We start from the raw sequence: 18,672 nt of genomic DNA, 5'->3' as shown, positions 1-18,672 counted from the left end.
CAAGGCAGAAGAATTGTTCCAGACGCTAAGTGGAGGGCAAAAACTCTCAAAACTAGAATAGCTGCAGCCAGGATGCTAGGAAGTGGGGTTCAATAACTGATACACAGTCAGATTTTCTGGGTGAATAAAATATTTGGTTTTGTCCTTCTCTTTGTTCTCATTGTCTTCCAGTCTTCTCAATTTTGATGAATTGTGAAGTGCAGCTCCAGTGGAAGCAGCTCCCCATATATTTCACTATTCCACATGTAAGAATTATGATGGCCTGTCTTACTTGCCACTTCAATCATGGAAGGCATGGTTTTGCCAGAAATTGGATGCATTTAGAAGAACTGTGGCTAATTTTTTTCCTGCATGCTGGAAATCCTCACGTGAAATGTCTTCAAGTTGCAAATCAAAACATTTTTTTTAGTTTTCTAAATGTTAATCATATTTGAATTCTTAATTATGGATGTGAAACTTGCTCCATTAGGTTTTCAATCCATTACTTGTTTCAAGATGGGGCTCATTCCTAGTGCATAAGGTATCCAGACCTGTGGCCAAATTTATACTTTTATCCTGGAAATAAAATGAGATTGAAAGTATAATTTGCATCAAAATTTCTTAAATCTATAGGGTGGTAAAGAAGGTAAATGCAATGCCGGCATTCATTTTAAGAGAAAAAGAACATGATGTTGAGGCTTTATAAAGCGCTGGTGAAACCTCACTTGGAATATTGTGAGCAGTTTTAATGTTGGAGAGGGTTCAAAGGAGGTTCACTAGGATGATTCTGGGAATGAAAGGGTTATCATACAAGGAGCATTTGACAGCTCTTGGTCTGTATTTTTTGGAATTTAGGAGAATGAGGAGTGATCTCATTGAAACATTTCAAATGTTGAAAGGAGTGGACAGAAAGGATGTTTCCTATGATGGGAGAGTCTAGGGCAAGGCGGCACAATTTCCTGAATGAAGAGCATCTGCATAGAACAGAGATGCCCAGAAATTTCTTCAGAGGGTGGTAAGTCTGTGGGATTTTTTGCCACGGGCTGGTGTGAAGACCAGGTCACTGGGTGAAATTAAGACAGAGATTGAGAGGTTCTTAATGAGCCAGGGTATCAAAGCTTATGGGAACAAGGCCAAGCAGTGAGGCAGAATATGGAAATGGTTCACCTTATGATTAAATGGTAGACTCGATGGGCTGAATAGCTTATTTCTGCTTCTAGGTTTTATGGTCTAAGTTGTTTTTTCAAAATATAGATGAAGCACTTCAACCAAAAGTTTAATGATTATCTGCTACCACCAGCTCAAAGCTCAATGATTAGAACACTAGTCTGTAAACCAGGGATGGCGAGTTTTTTCCTTGCTGGGGCCTCATTTCTGTGAGGCGCGCAGGATAAAATAGTGACTCTGTCTTCCTCACAGAAGACAAAATTAAAGAATTTCATGTACGTTACATTCTAAATGTACAATGGAACCTTTGTGGCGGCCTGCCACCGTGGAGATCAAGCTGGCACATCGCGCGGTAGTAAACAGTAGAATAACACACTGTAACACGTCCCTTAACACAGCGAACCGGCGCAGTTGAACGCTGGAACAGTACAACACCAAAAGATCTAAAATGGCGCTGGCCAAGCTACCCAGCTAACGGGTCAATAAAAGGCTGGGGAAGAAGGGTATTCACATGCAAGAATGTTCCCGCTGGCTATTGTTATTCATGTGGCTGATGCCAGCCAATCAAACAAATGGTGGGAACTCCATCTGTATAAAAGGAGCCTTTCCAGCCTCAATAAATCTCAGAGCTTAACCTTCCACACTGCAATGTTTGTTTCTTTGTAGCAGTCAGCTACAATTGGTGACCCCAACAGTTTAGACGGCATCTAAGCCTAACGATGGATATCGGATCAGTGCAGTCAGCCTCAAGCTTCTGACCTTCTGGGACAGTTCAACCTGGCTTGTGGTTCAACCAGGCTGAGGCTCAGTTTCAGATTTGGGGCATCACATCTGAGTCCACATGGTACTACCATGTGGTCAGCACCCTGGATCCAGAGACTGGAGACAGAGTGGCCAACTTCATCCACAGGCCACCATCAGAAGGCACTTACACTGCCTTCAAAGAGCTATTAACTGAGTCCTTCAGGCTCTCGCAGCGAGAGAGAGGGGCATGGCTGCTCCTCCTGGATGAGCTAGGGGACAGATCCCAGTCAGTGCTCATGAATAAGATGCTGGCCCTCCTGGGAGACCACGAGCTCTGCATCATGCTTAAGCAGGCATTCTTACAGCAGCTGCCCGAGGACATCCAACTGCTCCTGGCTGACATGGATTTCAGTAACCTCCGGAAAGTCTCAGGACGGGCAGATATTCTGTGGAAGCAGAAACAGAAGTGCTCGGCTACTGTGGGGCTCGTCATGAAGTCTCACAACCAGACCAAGGCAAACCTGGAAAGGAGCGGCAGGGACAAGTCCAAGGAGAGATGGTGCTTCTACCACCAAAGATGGGGCTCTGAAGCTTGCCAATGCTGGTCACCCTGCGAGTTCTATGGAAATGACAAGGCCAGCTGTTGCTGATGGCTATGGCGGCTGGCCATCGAGTGAGCCTCCTGAACGTATGGGATCGCCTTTCCAGTAGATGATTCTTGGTGGATACAGAAGCGGAGGTCAGCGTGATGCCCCTGACAAGTTTGGACACTAGATGCAGGCAAGTGGGCCCCTCATTGAGGGCTGCCAACAACAGCAACATACGGACCTATGGTACACGTACCACCAAGCCTCTACAGTCACCTACGTGAGTTCAACCTTATTATCAACCTGGCTAAATGCCAGATTGGGCTAAGCACACTTGACTTCATGGGCCACAGGATTACCAAATGCAGGGCCACACCACTACCCAGCAAGGTGGAGGCTATCCGGAACTTCCCGAGCCCCTGTACGACCAAAGGACTGCAGGAGTTTGTGGGGATGGTCAACTGTTATCGCAAATTCATCCCCGCAGCGTGAATTCCCACAAGAAGTGAGTGCCTCCGAACTGCAGATCGGCCCTACGTGTAAAAGCCACTCCTTGGAGTGGACTTCCTGCGGGCTCACAGCCTGCTAGTAGACCTCATGGGCAAGAGACGTGCATGTGGAAACGTTCCAAACCTTCACACTGAGGGGCGCTGGGCTCTGGGCACAGCACAGCACCTGGACTCCATCCACAGCTCGGAGGATGAGTTGACCAAGGTGCTGGCTGAGTTCCCGGCAATCCTTTCCCCTCAGTTCATTGTGGAGGTGCCCCAACATGGTGTCGGGCATCATATCCTTACCAAGGGTCCACCTCTTCATGCAAGGGCGAGACAACTTCCCCCAGAGAAGCTCCATCTGGCCAAGGAGGAGTTCCGTAAGCTTGTGGAGTTGGGCATCTTTTGGCGGTGAGACAGTCCATGGGCTTCTCCCCTGCACATGGTGCCTAAAGCATCTGGGGGCCAGAGACTATGAGGCGACTACCGTTGGCTTAATGAGGCCATCACTCCAGATCGTTACTCTGTGTTGCATATCCTGGACTTGGTGACAAACCTGCAAGGAGCAACGATCTTCTCCAAAGTGGACTTGGTGCGAGGGTACCACCAAATCGCAGTGCACCCTGACGACATCCCCAAGACGACCATCATCACTTCATTCGGGCTGTTCAAGTTCCTGAGGATGCCATTCGAGCTCAAGAATGCGGCATAGACCTTCCAGCAACTGATGGATGTGGTAGGCAGAGACCTGGATGGCATCTTCGTCTATTTAGACAATATCCAGGTAGCGAGCAGTACCCGGCAGGAACATCTACAACACCTCCGAAGCCTCTACAGTCACCTACGTGAGTTCAACCTTACTATCAACCTGGCTAAATGCCAGTTTGGGCTAAGCACACTTGACTTCATGGGCCACAGGATTACCAAATGCAGGGCCACACCACTACCCAGCAAGGTGGAGGCTATCCGGAACTTCCCGAGCCCCTGTACGACCAAAGGACTGCAGGAGTTTGTGGGGATGGTCAACTGTTATCGCAAATTCATCCCCGCAGCGGCTTGAACCACGCGCCCATTCTTCACCCTGATGACCGGCAAGGCGAAGGATATTCAGATGCAAGAATGTTCCTGCCCACTATTGTTATTCATGCCGCTGATATCAGCCAATCAAACAAATGGCGGGAACTCCAACTGTATAAAAGGAGCCTTTCCAGCCTCAATAAATCTCAGATCTTAATCTCTCACACTGCGAGTGTGTGTGTGTTTCTTTATAGCAGTCGGCTACACCTTTCCCTTTATCTTGCAGATCTCAACATCAAGATACAGCCCATAATTCAAAATTAATAATACTCTTTTTAGTTTAGTTAAATATTTTGGTGGCCATTTAAACATACTAAAGGGTTTTAAAAATATGCAATAACTGCCATTCATAAAAATACAAATCCTCAAACTTTGCCACACTTTAAATAGTTCAGAAATGATGCCGAAACACATCCAAGGTTCAATTTTGAAGTTTAAAGTGAAGAAGGTGATGGAGTTGTAATTTGTGCTTATATTGGGACTTAACAACATACTTGGATTACAAGTACAGGCCAGTCTGAGCAGGGAATTTGGAACAAACCTGTTGGGGATTCTTATCAACTGTCTGGTTTTCAGATGCTCAAAATAAATGTTTATTGGCAGACATTTCAAGATAATGTGATGGAGGATTTGTCATCTCAGAATATTTCCTGGCCCCTTTGTAAGTTGTTGAAGCCTAGTGACAGTAAAACAAATAAAGACAAGAAGGATTTAACAAGTTATATCCTTGTTGGCTTTATTTGTTCAACTAGGTTTATCTAATTGCACTCTAGGAGTGGTTACAGAGGGTGGAATTAAATATTGCCAAAAGCAAAACAAAGCAGCCAATACATCAATACATTAGTTTCTGCCACAGCTTTAGTAGCACCTACCTGGTACATTGCCTGTATACTGGGGCAACATTCCATGTTTTGAGGGATGAATCTGCTGAACTTGGGGAAACATTTCATTCTCTTTCATGGAGTTTACAGGAGGGATTGATTTGGGTTTTGGTTTATTAAGCATCTGGTTGAATTCAATCAGAAATTGAGCACGAGGGCCTTTCTCCAATTTAGAATCTTAACTGATGGCATTATGATCACTGGACCCAAAATGTTCCCCTACACATACTTCTGTTATATGTCCTGCCTAGTTCACTTATAGGAGATGCAGTATTGCACTCTCTTTAGTTGGTACCTCCAGATATAGATTTAGAGAACTTTTCTGAACACTTTTGACAAACCCTGTGAAACATGTAATGAACAGTCATGAATTTTCATGTGCTGAATGGAGCAAAGTATTCAATCAACAAAATATTTGTAAGTCTTCCATTCTGAGTTTTCAACTAATATTAATGAGCCTAAAATAAGAATCAATTCAATTAGCATACAGAGAATAATAAATCAGTGAAGAATGCTGATCTGTATCCATTGATCTAGAGCTACTCTGCATGCAAGATGATCATACTAAGGAAAGATTACAATCTTCTAAAAAAAATCAAAACATCTGCAGTTTTTTTTAATTTCTGGTTATACAAAAGTATTTTCTTCTAGTTCCTAGAAGAGCATCCTCTAAATAAATGTTAAAAATAATTGGAAATTAAGAATAAGGGAGCATAAGATCATGGGAGCAGTCAATGGAGGAGTGGGCAGAGTGTTAAGGCTTTGGCTCAACAGGCTTCAGGGAGAACAGTTAAGAGGCAAGGAACAGTCGGAGTTGAAGTTGGAATTGAAGTCGGAAAGGGCCACCCTATTCGAGGAACAAAAAGGATTAGGCACAGGTAAGGGCAGGCTTTAGATATCATATATTTTGTTTTATCTAGTCATAACAGTGGGAATGGCAGCTAAGGCAGGAGAATGCTCCTCTTGCAAAATGTGGGTTGTCAGGGAAAGCCGGCAGCATCCCTGACGACTTCATCTGTGAGAAGTGCATCCAGCTGCAACTCCTGAAAATCTGTTATGGAGCTGGAGTTGGAGTTGGATGCACTTCTCACATTCAGGAGAGCAAAGGGGAACAGGCAGGGCACCCCTCTGGCCATCCCCATCGATAACATGTACACCATTTTGGATACTGTTGTGGGGGGGGGGGGGGAACACAGCCTATCAGGGACAAGCTACGGAGATCAGGCCTCTGGCATGGAGTCTGGTCTTGTTGCTAAGAAGGGAAGGGAGGAGAAGAGGTGAGCTAGGGGATTCCATAGTTAGGGGAACAGATAAGAGGTTCTGTGGAAGAAATCGAGTATCCCAGATGGTATGTTGCCTCCCTAGTGCCAGGGTCCCAGGTAGCTCAGATCGAGTTCACAACATTCTCAGGAGGGAGGGTGAGCAGCAGATGTCGTGGTCCATGAAGGGACCAATGATGTGGATAGGAAGGGTGAGGAGGTCCTGCAAGGAGAGTTCAGGGAGTCAGGCACTAGGTTGAAAGACAAGACCTCCAGAATTGCTACCCATTTGCTAGTGAGGTTAGAAATAGGAAGATAATGAACTTAAAACTTGGCTAACGACATGATGCAAGAGAGAGGGCTTCAAGTTTCTGGATGATTGGGCTTTCTTCCAGGGAAGGTGGGACCTGTTCTGATGGGACGATTTGCATCCGAACTGGTGGGGGACTAATATCCTTGCAGGATGGTTTGCTAGTTCTGCTCCAGTGGGTTTAAACTAGATTTGCAGGGGGATGGGAACCGAGGTGCCAGAGCAGATAGAGGAGTGGAGGAGGGAAAATATGATGTGAAAATTGCATGCACTGTTAAAGTCAATGGGTTGAATGTGGTGGAAATGTTCTCTGGTGCATCTATTTCAATGCAAGGAGAATTGTAGGAAAGGCAGATAAGCTTAGAGCGTGAATTGGCATATGGAATTATGACATTTTGGCCATTAGTTAAACTTGGTTGCAGGCCGGGCAGCTCAACATTCTGGACTTCTGTTACTTTAGATGCAATAGAAAGGGGGGGGGGGGGGTGGTTGAGGAATGAATAGGGGAACAGGGGGAATGAAAGGGGGAACATTGCTCAACAGGGAAAATATCACAGCTGTGCTCAGACAGGACAGACCAGAGGGCTCGTCTACTGAGGCTATACAGGTGGAGCTGACTAACAGGAAAGGTATTACCACACTCATAGGGTTATATTATAGTCCACTTTAATAGTCAGTGAGAATTGGAGGAGAAAATCTGTTGAGAGAGAGCAGACAGCTGCAGGTTGTGATAGTAGGAGATTTTAACTTTCCCCATATTGACTGGGACTCCCATACTGTAAAAGGGCTGGGTGGCTTGGAGTTTGTCAAAAGTGTTCAGAAAAGTTCTCTAAATCTATATCTGGAGGTACCAACTAAAGAGAGTGCAATACTGCATCTCCTATAAGTGAACTAGGCAGGACATATAACAGAAGTATGTGTAGGGGAACATTTTGGGTCCAGTGATCATAATGCCATCAGATAAGATTCTAAATTGGAGAAAGGCCAGTTTTGAGGACATGAGAAAGGATCTAGAATGCAAGCATTGCGATAAATTGTTTTCGGCAGGAATGTGTGAGGTAAGTGGAGGATCTTCAAAGGTGAAATTTTCAGTGTACGGAGTTTGTATGTTCCTGTCAGGATCAAAGGCAAGGTTAGCAGACATATGGAACCTAGGTTTACAAAGAATATTGGGGATCTGGTTCAGAAGAAGAGAGTATAGCAGGTATAGGCAACATGGAGCAAATGAGGTACCCGAGTATATAAAGGCAATAAAAACTTCAGGAAATAAATCAGGAGGGCTAAAAGAAAATGAGTTTGCTTTGTCAGATAATCTGAAGGAAAATCCTAAGGGCTTATACAGGTATATTAAGAGCAAAAGTATGGGGACAAAATTGATCCCCTTGAAGATCAAAGTGATTGGCTTGCATGGAACAAAAAGAAATGGAAGAGGTCTTATAAAAGCAGTGACATCATGGAACCTATACAAATAAGGGTGAATAAATCCTCAGGACCTGACAAGATATTCTTTTGGGCCTTGAGGGAAGTTAGTGTAGAACTTGCAGGAGCTAGCAGAAATATATAAACTGTCCTTAGGTGTAGTGCCAGCAGATTGGGGGGTAGCACATGTTGTTCTGTTGTTTAAAAAGGATCCAAAAGTAACCCTGACATCAGTAGTAGGTAAATTATTGGAAGGTGTTCTAAAAAATCAGATATTACAATTATTTGGATAGCCAGGGACAGATTAGGGATAGTCAACATGGCTTTGTGCGTGGTAGATCATGTTTAACCAGTCATATAGAGCTTTTCAAGGAGGTTACCAGGAAAGTTGATGAACAAAGGACAGTGAATGTCATCTACATGGACATTAGTAAGTCCTTTGACAAGGTCCTTCATGGAAGGTTAGTCAGGAAGGTTCAGATGCCAGGTATTTATGATGAAGTAGTGAACTAGATTCAACAATGGCTGGAAGGGAGAAGACAGAGAGTATTGGTGATGATTGTTTCTCAGATTGGTGGCCTGTAACTAGTGGTGTCCCTCAGGGATTGGTGCTGGGAACATTGTTATTTATCATCTATATCAATGATCTGGATGAAAATGTGGTAAATTGGATCAGCAAGTTTGCAGATGACACTAAGATCAGAGGTGTTGTGGACAGCAAAGAAGGTTTTCAAAGCTGGCAGAGGGATCTGGATCAGCTGGAAAAATGGCAGATGGAATTTACTGCAGACAAGTGTGAGGTGTTGCATTTAGGAAGGACAAACCAAGAAAGGACATACATGGTAAATGATGGGGCATTGAGGAGTGTGGTAAAACAGAGGGATCAGGGAATACAGATACATAATTCCCTGAAAGTGGTGTCACAGGTGGATAGGGTTGTAAAGAGAGCTTTTGGCATATTGGCGTTCATGAATCAAAGTATTGAGTACAGGAGTTGGGATGTTGTGTTAAAGTTATATAAGGCATTGGCAAGGCCTAATTTGGAGTATTGTGTGCAGTTTTAGTTACCTAACTATAGGAAAGATATCAATAAGATAGAAAGAGTGCAGAGAAGATTTGCTAGGATGTTGGCTGGACTTCAGGAAGGTGGGAGTGTGGAACAAGCTTCCAGCTGAAGTGGTGAATGCGGTCTTAATTTTAGCATTTAAGAAGAATTTGCACAGGAACATGGATGGGAGAGGTATGGAGGGCTATGGAATGAGTGCAAGTCAGTGGGACTAGCAAAAAAAAATGGTTCGGCACAGAGCAGAAGGGCCAAAGAGGCCTGTTTCTATGCTGTAATCTTCTATGGTTCTAACCACAAATACACAGAACATTTGATGCTAACTATTGAACCTCAATAACTTTACTCACACCTATTAAAGTGAAAGAGAGTTATAATACAGAAAATAGCACAGTTACTTTTTATGCTAAGTAATTGTATTCAACTGAAACTTTGAACACAAGAAGGAAGAGGGTGTTTTTGATTTTAGCCATCATTTTTCAGTGGTCAATAACATGGATTTGGAGAGTGGTGTTAAAGAGAGAGGTCCAAGAATACAGATACATAGTTCTTTTAAAGTAGTGACAGGGAAGTGAAGAAGACATGTGACACTTCCTTTTGTTAGTCAGGGCATGGAATGCAAAGGTTGAGACCTCATGATACAGTTGCACAAGGCATTGATAAGATCACACTTGGAGTACCACTTGGAGATCTGATTTCCCTGCTGTAGTTAAGATGTCATTAAGTTGGAACAGATGCAGAACAGATTCATCAGAATGTTACTGTGACTTGAGTGCTTGTGTTATAGGGAAAGATTGGTTGGACTGGGTCACTGGAGTGTAGGAGGTTGAGGGGGGGACTTTACAGAGGTATTTAAAATCATGAGGGGCATAGATAAATTGGATGCTCTTTTTCTTGGGGTAGATGATTGTAGAAAGCATAGGTTTAAGGTGAGCAGAGAGATTTAAGATGGACCCTAGGGGTAACTTTTTTGTGCAGAGGTTAGTCTGTATCTGGAACAATCTGCCAGAGGAAGCTGCAGAAGTGTGTAAAATTATAACATTTAAAATACATGCATAAGAAGGGATTAAAAGGATATGGACCAAATGTAGGCAAATAAAAGTAGCCTTAAATGCAAACTAGATTGGCACGAATGAACTGGGCTGAAGGACCTGTTCCATGCTGTTAGGCTGTATGATCATCAAGGAGAGAGGAAAGGGAATTAAAACAAAAGAACAGAATTGGGAACAGAGGAGTAAATGTGATAAGCAGCAGGTCAAAATATAAAAAGGGCAATCGTTTCTCTGATGGATTATTACTTTTGTAGAGAATTTCAGGATGAGAGATTCAGTAAATGGTAAAAGAAATGGAAATTTCAGAGATACTAAATGTCACTCTTAATGTCCTTGCCAAACACCTAATGTGCGTAGCCAACTCTATATAGCTCCAAGATCAACCCTAAGGGCTTTAAGGACAGTATAAGTACATTCCAGGTGATGTATTTGTTCAGCTTGACACCGGAACAGACTCCACAAATATCTAGGTTAACACAAAACAATATGAACACAAATATGGAATTATATTCACATTTTCAAAAGAGAAAACCTAATTCTTTCATACTTACCAGACATAAAATATTTATCAGGGTCTTCATTTTCCATCAAGTATGGAGAGTTCATTACTTTATAGGAATGCGATAAATAATAAGGTGCCGGATTGGTAGTAATTGCAACAAAAGGAGTCTTGTATTTGACTGTTACAAGCTTTAAAAAGGGAAGAAACTATGAGTTCCAATACAAGTACCATTAAAAGAACAGAAAGCAAGAATGAACTGCTGCAATGATTTTAAACGAAACAAAGTGTCAGCACCCAACAACATCACTTTTGTGGCTGTCAAGGTGAAACCTTGCTTTAAAAGTTAGTTAAATAGAGAGGAAACAATCTATAAAAGAGCCTAGCAAGGTCTGAAGACATGTCTAGAAATGTATCAATTTTTACAGTTATTTCAAAAGATTATCTTCAAAAGAATATTTTAGTGAGGAAATAACTGGGAAGAAGAGCTTGTTGAAGAATGGTCAATATGCATTTAATGTGATGAACAAATATGCTGGATATTTTAATAATAAGCAAATAGAACGAATGTCAGATTAAAAAAGAAATCTAAAACAGAGTTAGAAAGAAACAGAAATACACCAGGAAGTATAACAGGAAGTATAAGTTAACAACTCAAATAGAAGTTTCCTCTGCTCAGAATCTAGGCCTTTTCTATTTACCAAAGTTATAATAAATGTTATATAACTTATTCTCTGTAAATATTGGCAGCAGGTGCTTGGATAATTATTCCTTTCATAAGATAACAAAGAGAACATACATGGAAAATTGAACTAAAGAGTAGATACTGGTTCTGAGGACAAACATGAATTCTCAAAAAGATGCAGAGGTCTGGTGACAAGATATAAATATACTGTAATTGATTGAAGATATGGAAATAAACATTTTGCAAATAAAATGTGACATGAAACAAAGAATTTAGGAAACAGCAATGTGACACGATAAAGTTTGGAGTATTAGAAGACAAATTAAAGCTGATAATTCTAATTATTAAAAGATGAAGGGACCATCAGGAAATGGTATGAATTAAATAAACGTACTAAGAACTTTTGACTATGGCACTAAATGCCTAATTTCAGATCAGTTAATTATTCTTCTTTCTTCTTTGGCTTGGCTTCGCGGACGAATATTTATGGAGGGGTAAAGTCCACGTCAGCTGCAGGCTCGTTTTTGGCTGACAAGTCCGATGCGGGACAGGCAGACACGGTTGCTGCGGTTGCAGGGGAAAATTGGTTGGTTGGGGTTGGGTGTTGGGTTTTTCCTCCTTTGTCTTTTGTCAGTGAGGTGGGCTCTGCGGTCTTCTTCAAAGGAGGTTGCTGCCCGCCGAACTGTGAGGCGCCAAGATGCACGGTTTGAGGCGATATCAGCCCACTGGCGGTGGTCAATGTGGCAGGTCAGTTTATAATGGGTTAAATCTCACTGTATCTCATGAGAATATGGTGAAGAGTGACATTTAAAAAATAAGGAAGGTGAACATCACTTGATTGAATCAATCCATAGCTTTTTACCTCATGGACACATAAGCCCATGGGGCGTGAGAGGGAATCCTTAAATGAGAGCTGCACGGCTAGCATAGGGACAGATTGGTTAGCTTAGCACAATGCTGTTACAGACCCAGCGACTGGGACCAGGGCTCAAATCCCTGCACTGACTGGAAGGTGTTTGTACGTTCTCCCTGTGTCTGCATGGGTTTCTTCTGGGTACTCCAGCTTCCTCCCACAGTTCAAGGATGCATGAGAGTTGTAAGTTAATTGGGTGTCATTAGGCAGCACAAGCTTGAGGGCTGAAATGGCCTGTTATCATGTTGTATGTCTAAATATAAATGTAATTTAAATAAACCAAGCTACATCGAAATGTAATTTTACTCTGCCTTGGGGCACCTGAAAATGTTATTTTTTTAAAAATCTAGTCTGTTATACTAAATGACAAAATGGTTTTACATATTAAAACCTTCCAGAAATCAGTACCCACCAAAATGATAAATCATGACAATCATCGATTCTCAAAAAGATGCAGAGCTCTGATGATGTGATTTAAACAGAGACAATTGCAAAGGGGAAGTTGATCAAAACCATCAGAGTGACCCCTTGGAACAAGGCACTATTAAAGGATATAAATTATGTAAAAATAGAACACAGAAGCAAGCCTGAGAAAAGAGAAACATTCAATAGTCCAGGCAGCGTCTGTGAAAAGAGAGAAAAATAGGTGACATAACAGATACCCAGAGATTTGGCCCACATGCTATTTCCAGTATTGGCCCTCATGTTTCTGATTCTTTTTTCTCTCCTTTTCCTTTACACTTCCTCCAGATAGACCAGCCACACATCAAGCCTTCCTGGCACCCTCTCTCTCTCTTTCTCTCTCTCTCTCTCTCTCTCTCTCTCTCTCTCTCTCTCTCTCTCTCTCTCTCTCTGCATGCACTACTGCTATTTGTGCCATTCTTGGTCTTCTTCAAATCTTTATCTTTGTTCTCTCCATTCTTCCCCTTTTGCTGAAACTTGTTCCAAAATAGATTTCTAACTTTTTGGAGTTCTGATAAAAGATCCTTGACTTGAAAGGTTGACTTCTGTTTCTTGCCTCAGTATTGGAAGCTAAGTTTATTATAGTAGCTTGAATGTTAAGTTGAAAAAGAAGGCATTCAGCATTATCTTTGACATGAACGGCTTTATCAGATTGGTTCAGTTCATACTAATCTTCTATCTAGCCTGGAATAGAGAAGATTAATGGATGTGACATTTCAATGCCATCTCTTCAGGGTCGTGTAATGATTCTTTTCCATTTCTACTGCTTGGTGGTCCAGTTTGGGGAAAGAAATCAGCTCTCTAATTAAGAAACAATATAGGAGCTCACAAGGGATGACATTTTGAATATTAAGATGCTCATGCTTTAAAAGGCAGCAGTGGACCAAACTATAAAGACTAGTCAGCAGTGTGGAGGCCAAACAGGGAAGGAAAAGAGAAACCAAAAAAAAATGCTTGGAAGTTCAGGAAAAACAGATACACGAGAGAGAGGGCACTCCGTTAACATAGAACGTAGAAATCTACAGCAGAGTTGTGTGACCTAATAACCTACTCTAATGACTACCTAGAATTTCCTGACTGAATAACCCTCGATTTTTCTCTGTTCCATGTACCTTAAAATATTTAAAAATATTCTATTGTACCTGCTCCACCACTGTTGGCAGTAGTGTATTCTAGGCACCCATCACTCTCTGTTGAAAAACTAACCCCTTGCATCCCCCTTGTACTTGCTCCCAAGAACCTTAAAACTATGCACTTGCATCAGACATTTCAGCCTTGGGAAAAAGCCTCTGACTATCCACACAATCAATTCCTCTTTTTCAGGTTACCCCTCATCCTCCATCACTCCAAGGAGAAAAGACCGTTCATTCAAACTATCCTCATGACATGCTCTCCAATCCAGGCAACATTCTTGTAAATCTCCTCTGTACCCTCTATAAAGCAATTCGATCCTTCCTGTAGTGAGGTGACCAGACAGTTAAAGCAGATAGAGATGAGCACATTTGTTACTTTCCTCTCTTGCTCAGTCTTTGGCAACAGTTTTCCCAGTCTGTAGCGCATTTACCTATTCCATTTCTCGTTTCCTTGAAGCAACCTTAAGCTGATCTCTTTCAGACTCTGCAAGTGCATCCATGCAGGTTTCAGTGAACGTATTTGAAAAATAGCCTTTACTTCTGGGAACGAAGCCTGTCATTAAATATAGAAAAGAAGAATATTAACTGAAGTCCAATGTGTATGATCAGAACAATTAGACAAACAATTAGGTAAGAAAAATATAATCATATTATACAATGGAATAATGTGATAAATAAATGTAACTGAATCTTCACTCATTTTAAATATATTTTCCATTTCTGTGTTGAACACTATATTTATAGTAGGGGAGAAAATATATTCTCAGGGACTGGTTTGAAGTGGAATGAAAACTGGGGAGTGTTAAACATGAACATTTTGAGATCTAGCAACATTTTATATCTGAAATTGTGTGAACTGGTTGGTGCTAGCAGATAGTCATTACTGAGTAGAGGAGCTAACAAGTCATATTACTACTGTACAGGATGTTGGTCAGATCGCACTTAAGAGTATGGTGCGCCATCTGGTTACCCAGCTATCGGAAAGTTATCATTAAGCTGGAAGCAATGTAGAAAAGATTCACAAGAATGTTACTGGGACTTGCAGGCTTGAATTACAAGGAAAAGCTTTATAGGCTAGGATTTTACTCCCTGGAGCATAGGAGATTAATGGGATGGTGGGGGGGGGGGGGGGAGTGGTAGTGGGGGATTCCTACATTCTCCTGTGCATGTATGCATGGGTTTCCTCCGGGTAGTCCTGCTTCCTCACAATTTCCAAAGGTGTAGACTGAGGATTAGTAGGTTAAATAGTCACATGGGTGTATGAAAACAGTGCAGGCTCGTGGGCTGAAGGGCCTATTAAGATGCTGCATCTTTATAATTCATTACAATTAAATTAAAAATGAGGGGCATATTTAAGGTAAATAGTCTTAGCATTTTTCCTATATTAGGTAAATCTAAAGCTAGAGGACATATATTTATGAGAGGGGAAATATTTCAAAGGAATTTGATGGGCATCTTCTTCACATGGAAGGCTGTGGCTGTATAGAATGAGAAGCCAGTGGAAGTGGTAAAGGCAGCAATTATTGTAACATTTAGAAGACATTTAGACAGGTTCAGAGATAGGAAAGGTTTAGAAGGACTTGGGCTGTAGGCAGACAAATGGGACTAGCTTCATTGGCACAGACAAGACAGACCAAAGGGCCTATTTCCTTGCTATATAAGTTGCCCATTGCTGATATCTGGGGTCAGGTTAGACTTAACAGAATCTCCCACATGGGAAGATGGAAGAGTCTAAGAGCAAAGACCCAGACTTTATTCATGGAGCTGGCAGAAGTGAACAATCAAAGTAAAAATATATTAATGGTAGTTGAAATATTCTGTAATCATCCTGGGTCTTTTGGAATAGAAATAAAAAAAACTCTCAGATATTGCTGAAATAATTCACAAATAAGATTTAGATTGCAGCAGAATAAATAAATGTAACTGAGTATTTCCAAACCCAGATGATCCTGCCTGGAATTAATATTTAAGTGTCGCAGTTTTTCTTGTCACCAAGGGAAGAAAGGTTGGTTAACTTCCTGTCAGATATTTCAGTTATCCAGTTTATCCTTAATTTAACAAGACAAAAAAAAAGGAACATTGTTAATTCACTTAATATTCTTGCCAACTTAATTTACAATATATACCTTTTCCAGTTCCCTGTATTAATTAAAGCTGTGGCTAAACGAGTAAGCTACTTAATATAACTTTTATTGGACAACTAACTTGTATATCCAGAGACCACGGAGTTTTGTGCTTTCCTGCTGGCTTTATAACTTTGATGTAGATGTTGCTTACTTTCCACATAGTTGTTGGTTTCTCTATACAGGTCTGGCTGGAGAAGCAATTGCCCAGAGGGTGAAATTCCAGGATTTGTGAGTAGTTTAGAAGTCAATTTGTCATAGCTTTGCCCAAAATTATACTTATATTGAGGATAATAACCAGCATATCTATAAGGATATCATGCAAAATTAATTATTTATCTGGAAGAAGACATTTATTTAAATTAAACTACATGTGACAATGTCAACACTATTTCTATTTGCCTGTGTTTGGCCCACTTCTCTCTAAACCTTTACTTTCCACAATGTCTATTAAATGTTCAAATTCTACCCGCCTCTTCCATCTCTGATGACAGCCTATTCCATACGCTCATCACGCACATCTTCTCCTTTTCACCTTAAACCTGCATCCTGATGCTTAAAACACCCAAAACCTGACTATGTACATCATCTATGCCCCTCATAATTTTATAAACCTCTACAAGGTCACTCCTCAGCCTCCTTCATTCCAGCAAAATCAGCCCTTGCCCATTTAATCTCTCCTTCTAACTCAAGCACTCCAGTCCAGGCAACGTTCCTGGGAATCTTTTCTGCATGCTTTCTTCCGTCATCACAACTTTTTAATGGTTCCATAATCATCAAAACACAGGATGTCTGCAATGGCTATGATGCCAATTTAAACAAGTCCCATCTGGCTGCACAAGGTCCATCTCCGTGCATCCCCAGCCTAAACGTTTCTATCCTATCTGCTTCCACTAGTAGCATGTACCATGCATCTAGCACTGTTTTAAAAAATAGCCTAGCAAATCTTTTTTAACCTGATATGCCCCCCCCCCCCAAACTTTTATCTTATAGGTCTACATTCTTTGAAATGGCGAGCTCTCCACTGGCCACCGTGACAGAGGTGCACCAAAGAAAAGGTACAAGGACTGCCTAAAGAAATCTCTTGGTGCCTGCCACATTGATCACCGCCAGTGGGCTGATATTGCCTCAAACCGTGCATCTTGGCACCTCACAGTTCGGCGGGCAGCAACCTCCTTTGAAGAAGACCGCAGAGCCCACCTCACTGACAAAAAGCAAAGGAGGAAAAACCCAACACCCAACCCCAACAAACCAATTTTCCCCTGCAACCGCTGCAACCGTGTCTGCCTGTCCCGCATCGGACTTGTCAGTCACCAATGAGCCTGCAGCAGACGTGGACATTTACCCCCTCCATAAATCTTCGTCCGCGAAGCCAAGCCAAAGAAGAAGATGAAAGTTAAGATAACTTGTCAGTGTGTCCTCAGAAGAACTCTTCTCATTGTAGAAAGTACTTTGTGACAAATAAACTTAAACTAAATTATGTCTGCTAGTACCTGACCTTTCAATTCTGGGAAATAGACAATCTGGCCTATTTCTGCCTTTCGCAGTTTTATATACTCCTATCAGGCTGCTCCTCAGCTTTTGTTGGACAAATTAGATTGTTTTCTCAGGAGAAATCTCTCCTCATGTCTAATAATGTCTAATAACATCCTTGTGAACCTCCCCAGGTGGTTCTCCAAAGTCTCCATGTCCTTCCTGTAATGCAGTAACCAGAAGTACACACGATGCTCCATGTGTGGCTCTAACAAAGTTTATACAGCTGGTTCATTAATTCCTGATTTTGATATTCAACAGCCCAACCAATAAATGCAATGTGTGAATACATGCATTTTGAAGTTACAAAGTTTCCCTCTATTAATACCAGTTATTTTTAGGAAAGAGGCTGTGGGTTTGGTGCAGATCAAGAAGATTGAGGAAGAGTTTTAATCACACAGCGTGCCATTTCAGAACTTTGGGAGTTTGATTTAGAGGCAGAAGCCATTTCTGTTCTGGCACAGGTTCTCATGAATTCAGTGCATCTCAAAGTTCAAAGTTCAGATTTATTATCCGAATACATACATGACAACACATGCAACCCAGAGATTCTTTTTCCAGCAAATCAGGCAGAATTTCTACTTATCAGTAGGCTGGGTAATCGGGAAAACAATACAGTTCAGCAGTTCACCCCTTGTTTTTTCTACTGTCCAGTGGGCTGATGTGGGGCACAAAGACTTTCAAGTTAAGCCATTCTGGTAACTTGATCTTCTGTACTGACCGGCAGAATGCTGTTTGTGGGGTTGCGGCCTAGACCACTGTCTCATTCCGGATCTCCAGCACTGTGTTGACCTGAATGATGGCTCAGCCGGACTGACTGGGGTGGGGGAGGGTGCAGCAGTAAGTATTGCATGACTGCGGAAGGAGGGGGGTGCTGCCTGGTGGGTATGCTCCTCGGGGGCCCCTTCATGCACGAGGTCCCGGGCGGAGACTGTTTCCTCATGCCCATCCGGGTAGGCTACTTGCGCGTATTGGGGGATCGCGTGGAGGAGCTGAGTCCTTTCGACCAGGGGGTTGGTTTTATGGCCCCTCACGTGTTTTTGTAGCAGGACCGGCCCCGGAGATGTTAGCCAGGATGGTAGTGTGGTCCCTGACATAGATTTCCTGAGGAAGGATAAAATTCTTTCGTGAGGGTTAGTGTTAGTGACAGTACATAGCAGAGATTGAGTGACCTGGAGCACCTCTGGAACGACTTCCTGCCAGTGAGAGACAGGCAGTCCCCTGGACTTTAGGGTAAGGAAGATGGTTGGTCTTCAACACAGTGTCGTTCTCTCTCTCTCACTCTACCTGACCAT

General features: G+C 42.1%; 1 protein-coding gene across 1 annotated transcript in view; it reads right to left on the bottom strand.

Moving 5' to 3' along the window:
* The window catches only part of LOC138756683 (ciliary microtubule inner protein 2B-like), a 23,350-nt gene extending 4,678 nt beyond the window's left edge, over window positions 1-18,672 (bottom strand). Inside the window, 6 exon segments of the mRNA XM_069923071.1 lie at window positions 10,581-10,719; window positions 14,098-14,118; window positions 14,120-14,274; window positions 15,927-16,150; window positions 18,170-18,481; window positions 18,665-18,672. Coding sequence (XP_069779172.1) covers window positions 10,581-10,719; window positions 14,098-14,118; window positions 14,120-14,274; window positions 15,927-16,150; window positions 18,170-18,481; window positions 18,665-18,672 — 859 coding nt within the window.

The sequence above is a fragment of the Narcine bancroftii genome, chromosome 3, assembly GCF_036971445.1.
Source record: "Narcine bancroftii isolate sNarBan1 chromosome 3, sNarBan1.hap1, whole genome shotgun sequence".
Classification (NCBI taxonomy): Eukaryota; Metazoa; Chordata; class Chondrichthyes; order Torpediniformes; family Narcinidae; genus Narcine; species Narcine bancroftii.
The sequence above is the reverse complement of the archived record's forward strand: the minus strand, read 5'-3'. Positions and strand labels throughout refer to the sequence as shown.